The sequence below is a fragment of the Delphinapterus leucas genome, chromosome 18 (genome assembly GCF_059928025.1).
Source record: "Delphinapterus leucas isolate spDelLeu-1000000601 "Yukka" chromosome 18, BTC_Dleu_Yukka2, whole genome shotgun sequence".
NCBI lineage: Eukaryota > Metazoa > Chordata > Mammalia > Artiodactyla > Monodontidae > Delphinapterus > Delphinapterus leucas.
Window position 1 is genome coordinate 75,634,938 of NC_143146.1, and position 10,652 is coordinate 75,645,589.

Below are 10,652 nucleotides of genomic sequence, written 5' to 3' on the forward strand. Positions count from 1 at the left end.
GCTATTCCCAAATCCTTAAACATCAGGGGTTGGTTTCTATAAAACACTTATTTTATTCCATAGCAAACAATATCACAGATAACTTCTCCAACCCTCAATGGAGACAGATGTTCCTTTGTAGGCAAATGAATTATGAGCATTAAGTGAGCATTTCGGGCGTATGTGCGTGTGTGTGTATGTGTGGACGTGTGTGTGCGGGCGCGTGCGCATGCAGGCATTTACACAGAATGGAGGAAGGAGATTGGTAAAGACATCAGAAGGAATCTCCCATGATGTTTTCTTTGGCCTTGGAGTTTCCCAACTTCATAATATTGACAATACTGGGCTTATAAACATGGTTGCCCCATGTCAAGACCTCCATACAGAGAATAACTATGTATATACGTGCACACACACTCCCTCCTGTCCTTAAAATTATTTCTCCTGCAACATCTAAGGAAACATAGTGAACAAAACTTTACTGAAATCCTAGTGGCAGCTGTCCAGCAGAAGAGTAACACTGAGAGAAGTCAATGTTTCTGTTTGCCCTTCTGCCATAGTCATTTATGAGGTAATTCAATTTATTCTGATCTGTCAACCCTAGACTGAATTTGTAAAGGTAACATGAAACATTAACAGGAGGCAGTTGTAACAGAGACGGAATACTGGGGAAGTAAGTATGGCACTACTCAGCCTATGTCGCCTCACTGTTTTCAAATAAAGAGCTCTTTTTAAATTGTCAGAGCTTGGTAACGCATTTCATATGCTAGACAATACTTTTGAAACCTCCACTCTTTACAGGAGCAGAAATAAAGGAGTCATTTTTTGACTGGATAACTTAAGGAATATTCCTTTATATAACTGCATCAGCCGGAAGGGTCCCGGAAACAATGTAACGCTGTCACCTGCCCCTTTAAAAGCCTTCCTCTCTGCAGCTAACTCACCTCCAGGAGCCTGGCTTTTCTCGGCACCTCAGGCATCATCGCATCGTTTCTGGAAAGGCACACACATGGCTGGTAGACCTTCTGCCCTTCGCACGCGCCTCCCCCATGCCTGGATGCCCTCCCGACGTGAGCCACTACTCACCTCCAACCCAGCTCACTGGTCATCTACCGTCAGCTTCACCCACACCCACTCTGCCGCTGGCCTGCCCTGCAGAGCCATGACCCATGCCCAGCCCCGGAGCATCACTCTTGACAGTCGGGGGCTGACGTGCTTCCCTAGCACAGACCAGCGCAGGCTTGGAAACGGTGCCCCAGCCTCCTTACTGTCATGCGTCTCGGTGCTGCTGAGGCCTAAGGTCAAGGTCTCCGACTGGGTCTGACCACACAGGTTTTCTCCAAAGAAAAGAATCTAGAGCAGGTGCTTCCACCCTGGGGTGTAGGAGAAAGGTATCAGAGCTTATATGTACATGTACCTCCAAAAAGTTAGCTTCAATAACCTTTACTGAATGCCCCAAGACCCTCTGTAACACAGCTGAAGGAGAAGCGCCCTAACAGTGGGGGTCAGGGGATGCTGTGGACTGAACTGTGTCCCCTGAAAAATCCCTATGTCGAAGCCCTCACCCCACCCGCATCCCCCGTGACGGTATTGGAGATGGCGCCTTTGGGAGGTGATTAAGTTGAGATGGGGTCATGAGGGTGGGGCTCCCATGATGGCATTAGTGCCCTCACAGGAAGGGACACCACACAGCTTGGTCTCTCTCTCTCTCTCTCTCTCCTCACCACATGAGAAGGTGGTGGTATGCAAGCCAGGAAGAGGGTCCTCACCAGAACTTGACCATGCTGGCACCCTCCATCTTGGACTTCCAGCCTCTAGAACTGTGAGAAAATGCATCTCTGTTGTTTAAACCCCCAGGCTATGGTATTTTGTCCTGGCAGCTTAAGTGACTAAGGGAGCAACAAAGGTGCCCTCCCCTGGCCGTTCTCTCAGCTTATTACTGCATGTTTCAGTGTCTGCATCCAGCTAGGCGTGCTTGTCAACTAGACTGACTCTCCCAAAAAGAACAAGTGGCTTCAGAAACATGCAATGGACTTCCCCGGTGGCGCAGTGGATATGAATCCAGATGCCAATGCAGGGGACATGAGTTCGAGCCCTGGGCCGGGAAGATCCCACATGCCGCGGAGCAACTAAGCCCATGCTCCACAACTACTGAGCCTGCACTCTAGAGCCTGCATGCCACAACTACTGAGCCCATGAGCCACAACTACTGAAGCCTGCGCACCTAGAGCCCGTGCTCCGCAACAAGAAGCCCGCACACCACAACAAAGAGTAGCCCTTGCTCATTGCAACTAGAGAAAGCCTGCTCGCAGCAAAGAAGACCTAATGCAGCAGCCAAAAAAAAAAAAAAAGAACCACGCAATGAAGCAAACCACGTTTTGAAAATAATAAATGAATGACAAGCAAATAAACAGTACAACTGGCACCTTTAGGAAATAAAAGCTCTTCAAAATCATTTTTCCAGGTTAAATGTTAGGATAATTTAATTAAATCTGATAAATCAGCCGAAAATATTCAAAAATCAAGAAAGTTACCAACAATATGGATTGACATCCATAATTCTTAACTGAGAATCTTGGTAAATACGTATTGGGTCTTCAGACAATGATAGTAATACATATAGACAGACAGTTAGATAGACATATTCCAGGTTCATGGTAAAAAGTTTTACTGATGGGACACGTGATCAAAAAAATCTGGAGACCACTGATGTGGCTGTAGAGCTTATGTGACAGAGCGAGGCCCTCGCCCCAGCTGTCAGCTTGTCTCAGGCAGGTCTGAAAGCCCCAGCCAGCCAAACCTCTCCAGGAGCCTATGGAGGACAAATACTGAAGATACAGAGAATAATCCCTCTGAAGGACCAACCACAACATCCCAAACTCAACCCCAAATCCTTTCCTAACTACATCTAATTAAAAACATAGGTAAGGGTATCTGAAAGCCTACAGTTTGAGTTCTGAAGAGCTGGTGTTCATTTAGGAGAAAAGGGCAGATCAGCATTTAGATGATCCAAGCCAACCTCATGGATTTCAGGAAATTTCTTTGTAAAACCTCCCTCCCTCCCAACAATGGTCAGACCTCCCCTTTTGTTCTCACGAGGCTTTGTCCCTCTTGAAAGGGTTGCTGATTGGCATTTCTGAGTAAGCTTCTGCTGTCTGTTGAGTGACTCAGCCAGAAGTAGCAGAATGAACACTTAGACGCTACTTTCTAGATAACTACACAAAAGCTCACATGACTGAACTCTGACCGCAGAATTTTCTGCAGCCCACGGTTCTACTTTTTCAACTTCGACACAACTAGATCGGACGTTTGCAAACAGACCCTACTGTTGCCAGCTAAGGGGATGCTGCCTTCCCATCTGATCGGCACCGTGGATACGTGAAGATACTGGCCACCATCCCTTCAAACACACATCTGTCCCCAGTAAGGACCCAACATCGCCCAAAGCATCCAACAGAAAGGCAAGAGTTGAGCATTTAGTTCCTATTCTCCCGGATACTTCTGGTTTTTAGTGTATTTTTACTTTGAGATAAGTTGATGCTCACAGAAGGGTCGCAAACATAGTACAGAGTTGCCATAAACCTTCACCCAGGCCCCCCACAAAGTCAGTATCTCCTATCACCTTAGAATCATGATCAAAACTAATTTAATGAGATTGGCACAATACTACCCCAACTACAGAGTTCAAAATTCACCAGTGTTACATATATACAATGGAATACTACTCAGCCATGAAAAAGAACAAAATAATGCCATTTGCAGCAACACAGTTGCAAGTAGACGCTATCATACTGAGTGAGGTCAGTCAGAAAGAGAAAGACAAATATGATGTCACTCATATGTGGAATCTAAAATAAGACACAAACGAACTTATCTATGAAACAGAAGCAGACTCACAGACATAGAGAACAGACTTGTGGTTGCCGGGCGGGGGGTGGAGGGCTGGATTGGGAGTTTGGGATCAGCAGATGCAAACTATTACGTAGAGAATGGATAAACAACAAGGTCCTACTGTATATAGCACAGGGAACTATATTCAATAACCATCATGGAAAAGAATATGAAAAAGAATGTATATATGTGTATAACTGAATCACTTTGCTGGACAGCAGAAATTAACACAACACTGTAAATCAACTATACTTCAATTTAAAAAATAAGTTCAGTGTTTCCTCCCATGTACCTTTTCTGTGCCAAGATCTGATTTAGAACTGACACTGCGTGTAGCTGTCACATCGCCCTAGTCGTCTCCAATTCTGGTTAATTTTAACTTGTGTTTTTCACAAATCCTGACGCTTAATTCTTTTTATCAGTAAGAGTCAGAAGCGCTCAAGTTCACAGAAGACAGTAAGAGTTAAACAGAATCTGGGACTAGGGGAGGGGAAAATAAGTGACTGACTAGAACTCAAACCCAACACCTTTGCCTGTTTTTATAAATGGGAATGGCACAGACATTTCTTTAGTCAAATTCAAAATCTGCACCAGATCTACCCATACAAGGGTCAACTCGATGAAGCAATCACCCATCCAAGTCGGTTCTCCTAGACATTTGCTGTTTCCTTAGAAACATCAAATACAAACTGGCCCAAGGCTGACATGCTTTTGTTTCTAAAAATACTACATTTCAAGGAAGCTCAAGCATGCCATAGTGACCTGAAATAAACAGTGCCAAAGGCCCCCGATTTGAATGCTTTTATCTGCAAAATGCCTCAAAAGCCTTGTCCAGTGGTGCAAACCTGATAAGCATTCTAATTACAAGCATCTTCTGTGGCCTTACTTGCTACTGGCATGTGTAAGAGTAAGGATTCCTGACGTGCTGTGACATCCATGTTCAGAAAATATAGATAGGAGTGCTTGGTTTGGAGATTAACCAAGTATATGCCTTGAAATTAAAAACAGCTAATGCTAACTCTGTGAAGAGATCATAGGTTAATTAGCTTGACTGCAGTGTTTTGCTATGTGTATGAAACCATCATGTTGTATGCCTTAAGAACATACAAGTTTTATTCAAAATATAAACAGATCAATGAAAAACAGCATAAATGGAAGAAAATCTTGAGGCCGTTTTAAAGTAGGCAGATGGAATGCTTTCAACATCATCAACTATTCTTGATAAGGATTTTATATACCTTTACCTTTGCCAAACTTGACAAGGATGACTGTCTCACATGAGATCTATAAACCTTGGTTTTTAAGACAACGATCTGTAGGTGAATCAAAAGGAAGTTACGATTGTTACCGGTATTTTGGTATGGTTTCTCTGTTAAACTGTAAGCACCTTAAGTGTGATGACCAGATCCTACCTAAATTCTGCGGCTTTAGCCGTTTAGAGAGAATCGCTCATCCTCGCAGCCCTCCATGATCTTAGATCTGGTACCATATACAAACATTTACCACCGCTATTCGGGTACAAACTGCTTTCGAAGATGACTTTGTTCTCTTCACTCTGTAAAAGAAAAATCTCCTCTTAGGCATCAGGATCCCACCCTAATATTATGAAACCGTGATGCTATTAAACCTACCACCCAGTGCTCAATTCCCCTTTCTATAAAGGCAAAATTCTACTCCAAACTTATCCTGACAAAATCAGCAAACTATCCCTATGAAGCAATTTTCTCTTAAGGCAAAGCAACCTTTAGCAATGCAATAGCTTGACAAAGCTCGAGTTAGCGCTTTAATGAAGATTTTCGCCATCTTTAACTCCCACCTGAAATGAATGACTCATTCAAATCTGAGTGTCTGTAAACATTCCTAACTTGCTCTGAAGGCCTCATTTCAAATACTGGAGAAAACCGTTTGACAGCCTTGAAACTCACTGTTTTAAATGGCATGCTCGATAGTCACATAAAAAGACTGCACGTGCCTGATCTTGATGACATAAATATTGCCCATTCCTTTGATCAGGAAATCATTTCAAGGTATTTTCCGGAAGAAAAACTGTATAACTTGAAACATTTTTTAAAATTTAGATACACAAAATTAATTATTCGCCACCAGGTTCCACTAAATAGCAAGCTTTCTATAAGCTTTTAATATTTAACTTAAAATGCTTAAAGGGAAATGGTATCGTTCATATGAAATGTCCAGAACAGGAAAATCTACAGCGATAGAAAGTGGATTAGTGGTTGCTTCAGGCCGGGGAGGAGGGGATGGGGAGATGTCAGCTAAGGGGTACAGAGTTTCCTCTGGAAGCGATAAAATGTACAACCATCACCACAACTTTAGAACAACCTTAAATATAGTAAAAGCCGCTGAACTGCATCCTCTAGATGGGTGAATTATATGGTATGTGAATTATTTCTCAATAAAGCTGTTACATTTTAAAGATGTGATTGTACACTTGAGAAAAAAGGAATCTTGTCAAGTAGACATATATACAATCTTTCATGTGTAGATGTAATAATTACACTGTAAAATCTAGTCATTGCTGGATGATTGAAGACAGTTACTGTCTTCACAGTTAAGGTCCTAGAAGATCAATGCCTAGGAGAAAAAGACCATGTTCTATTTCTCTATGATTTTGATAATCCAAATTCATTGGCTTCAATAATGGAAAACTTCAACCTACCACAGCTTCAGATCAAACGCTGGTGTTACCTGCAGTGTCAAGAACAAGGTTTAGAGAGACATCCATTGACATGGCACAAACCCTTCCAGAATTTCAAGGAATTGCTTGGAATTTGAGTCACCATGTCTGGCATTCCCCTGGGGCTGCCAAAGCCAGTTAACCCCGGCAGTGACCTTCTCACTCCCACTTGCCTGGTGGAGCCTCCTTCTTGGATGGACACACCAGTCCAGACGTTAACCCCGGACCATCCATCGCTGCCCTGAATTGTACCATGCTGCCCCTCACCAACCTCCCCGAACACACAACCACCACATCCCGCCTTGGCAAACTCCAACCCCTTCCGTGAAGTCAAAACACCAGTTGCCCATGAAGGCAGTCACATAGCAACTGCCACCATCATGAGGTTCCAAGCCAGAGATGGCCTCGGGTGGGGAGGGTAAGTGCGAGAGCTCGGTTCCAGGGAGGGCCAGCCTACAGAGGTGCGGGGCATCAGATACACCAGACACCCCCACTCCATGGACCAGCGTGAGCCCCATCTGTCCCACGTGGTCCCTTCTTTTCAAAAGCCTCAGTTTAGATGCAAGCTATCTGGGATCAACACTCCATATGCCCCAGCTTCCGGGAAAAACCATTAATGTTTTCCCAAGAAAAACTATATTAAGAAAAATAACTCCTTTATCAACTCCCTTTAATGAAAATACCCCTTTGAGTAGCTTTAACAACTTTCAACAAACAGTCATGACAAAGACAAAAAGCCTTATTTTTTAAAAAAATCAGTATTTTATAAAACGATTTCAGCGATATTCAAGTGCTGAAACAATATTGTTCAACATTTTGTAAAATCCTTAAACTTATGCCAAGAAGCTTTAAAATCGATTCTTTAATGAACTATGAGTCACATTACCATTAGTAGTTCCTAATTAAATATACAGTGGAGGTAAAGTGAGTACTGGAAGACCATTTTCTAGAACAGCCGGCACCATACTTTAATTTCTTAGAGCCTATTCAGTATACTCTGAAACCTATGCTCACAGTATAAGCCATGAACTCAAACTGTATGAATTGTAAGATTTAACATATTTAACTAATTCAATTATACACTCACATACAAGGCTTTAAATGGAATGGTTTGTGTCTACCTACTTTCTTCCTAGCCAACCCACGGTATACTCCCACTTAGCCCTCCCCCACCCCCAAGAGTACAAATGAAACTGTATAACAGGCAGCCGCTGGAAGTCTCTTTGATTAATAATAAAAATCAGTTTCAAAAGTCACTGTGAGTCTTCAGATATAGAGAACAAACTTATGGTTACCAAAAGGGAGGGGTGAGGGGAGGGATAAATTAGCAGTGTTTTATACACTACTATATATAAAACAGATCCAACAAGGACCTACTGTACAGCACAGGGAACAATATTCAATATCTTGTAATAACCTATAATGGAAAAGAGTCTGAAAAAGGATTTATATATATATATGGGTGTATAACTGAATCACTTTGCTGTACACCGGAAACTAACACAACATTGTACATAAACTACACTCCAATAAAAAATAAATTAAAAAATTTTTAAAGCCAATGTGAGTCTTAATGACAGAACAGGTTGTGAGGCCTCGCTACCAAGGCTTTTAAAAATCTTCACCTTCCATGGGAACTAGAGAATTCAGACAAAAAACAAAGACCCCTATTTCATTCTCCCAGCTTTAAGCATGCACAAATGGATGCCGAAATTAATAGGAACTAAGCAAAAATACTATTGAAAATATCTTAAGGTCACACATGAGAAAGTCTAAGGAAATGGAACTATAATGTCAGTGCCGCGTTGCAGATGGTTTAAGTATATCTCACAGAGTTGTGTAGCCATCACCCCAATGAAACCCCGTGTACCTTACAGTCATTCCTCTTTTCCCAACCTACTCCTCAGCCCTAGAAGCCACTAATCTTATGTCTCCGTAGATTTGCCTCCTCTGGGTATTTCATATAAATACAATCATACAGGAGGCCTATTACTGGCTTCTCCTAGCATAATGTGTTCAAAGTTAATTCATGTTGTAGAAGTGCATTCTTTTTTGTGGCCAAATGATATTCCACTGTATGGATGTACCACGGTTTATTTACTCACTTGTCAGTCGACAGACATTTGGACGGTTTCCACTTTTACCTACTATCATAATGCTGCTAGGGACTTCTATACCAGTTTCTGTGTGGACATACGTCTTCATTTCTCTTGGGTATATACACCTCGAATTTCTGGATCATATGTAACTTTACATTTAACCTTTTAAGAAACAAACTGTCTTGCAAAGCAGCTGCACCATTTTTCATTCCCATCAGCAATGTAGGACGGTTCCCATTTCTGCACATCCTCGCCAACACCTGCTACTGTCTTTCTGATTAGAGCTATCCTAGTGAGTGAAGCGGGAACTCGTGCTTGAGGCTCTGTATCTTAAACCAAGCCCACTCAGCCTTGAATTCGGTCTCAGCTATTCTTCCAAGCTACACGCTTAAGTATTAAATAGGCCCCAACGGTCATTCTTAAAACCCAAAATAGAGCCATCCAGGATAATCTAACACTCTTTTAATAAATGAAAGCGTCACTTCTGCATAGTATATGCACCATTATTTTATCCCCAATCCTATCAAGCTACAATAATGTCCAACAGCCAGGCCTTTCTGAAGAAAGATGTCAGGCTAAGCTCAAGTGCTACGGCTGCAGAGGAACACTTAACACATAACAAAGCTTTAGCTGGCGCTTTCACAAAGGAGCCCTGGCCTGGTTTGTCAATAATCCGTATGTAACCCGACCAATCACTTACCTTCTCTACACCTGAGCATGGTGTTCTGAGCCACTCACAGAACTACAACCTCTGAAGTCAATCCCAGAGATAAAGTTGTCTAAGCCTGAAAGTTTAATGAAATTTGCAAACACGCTAACTCACATGCCTAAAAGATCTAGCTTTGCACAGCAGAAAGACTTTGGGTTTAGTAGTAAGGCAGGCTAGGTTCTATTTCCAGCTATGCCATTTAGTAGCTAAATGGCCATATTTAACATCCTTCTCCGTCAGTCTCCACATCTGAAGGTAAGACTGCCTTCTTCAAGGGGTTCTGAGATTTTATAAAGCCAGTGTAGCTAAAGCATCCAAGAGAGTGGCCGGCAAAAAGCAGACGTTTACATGTTAGCGTCCATCCGTCTTCCCGCTAACTCTGGGCAAAGTTTCCCAGCAAATAAAGCCCTCTTAACAAATGTCCTGGGCATTGAGAGCTGAATGCGAGTTCTTGTGACCTGAGGGATTCCAGTATAAAGCGCTTCTCCACATTACAGTCGGTAACTTGTTAAGGAGAGCTATCAGTTGGCTTAAAACAGGAGTGGGGAATTCTTGGAAGGGCACTCAGGGATGAAGAGACGAGAAACCTCATTTTTGCCAGGGACGGAAGCCTAAAAACGTCCTCCGGGCTCACAGCCAGCCTGAGCACAGAACCAACGCAAAGGAGAGAAAGGTACGAGCTATATTCCCATGACCCGATTGGAAACGCGGGTGTAGACTGCCAGGCTTGAGGGGGAGGGGAGTGGAGGGGGCTGGCGACAGCAGAGAGGGGCGGGGGGCTGGCCAGGTGCGTGGAAAAGCCCAGGAGAGGAAGCCGAGCCACATCCCAGCTGTGAATTAACCGCTTCCTGCGACTCTCGGCTGGCTGCCGCCTCCTACCTGATCCGGTTGTCACGGAATCTGTTGAGATGCGGTTGGTTGAGGTAAATGGTGCGGGCTGGTGCGTCCAGCTGGTCCCCAACAGACGTGGCCCGGGACATCTCGTCATCTGCCTTCTTGTAGCCCGAAGAAGAACGAACAGGTCCTGCGGAGAAGAGGCGCGGTCAGAAAGCAGAACACAAAGAAGTCACGCCCGGCACAGGCAGCAGCACGGGCGGGCGGGCGGGCGGGGACCAGCTAGAAAGGATGCTCCGGGGGACGCGCCGCAGCTGTACCTCGGCGGCCCCTGGAGACGCGCGCAGCTTGTCGGCCCCGCCCCGCCCCGCCCCGCCCGCGCCGGTCCCCAGCGCTGAGGAGCCCCTCCCGGGGGTGGAAACCTCGGCCCTCCCGCCCCTCGCCC

At 44.0% G+C, this 10,652-nt stretch overlaps 1 protein-coding gene across 1 annotated transcript in view; it reads right to left on the bottom strand.

Moving 5' to 3' along the window:
* The window catches only part of ATP8A2 (ATPase phospholipid transporting 8A2), a 444,846-nt gene extending 434,449 nt beyond the window's left edge, over positions 1 to 10,397 (bottom strand). Inside the window, exon 1 of the mRNA XM_022574515.2 lies at positions 10,253 to 10,397. Within this exon, the coding sequence (XP_022430223.2) occupies positions 10,253 to 10,353 (101 nt within the window). The 5' untranslated portion in view covers positions 10,354 to 10,397. The remainder of the gene's footprint in view (positions 1 to 10,252) is intronic.
* Positions 10,398 to 10,652: the final 255 nt, after the last annotated feature.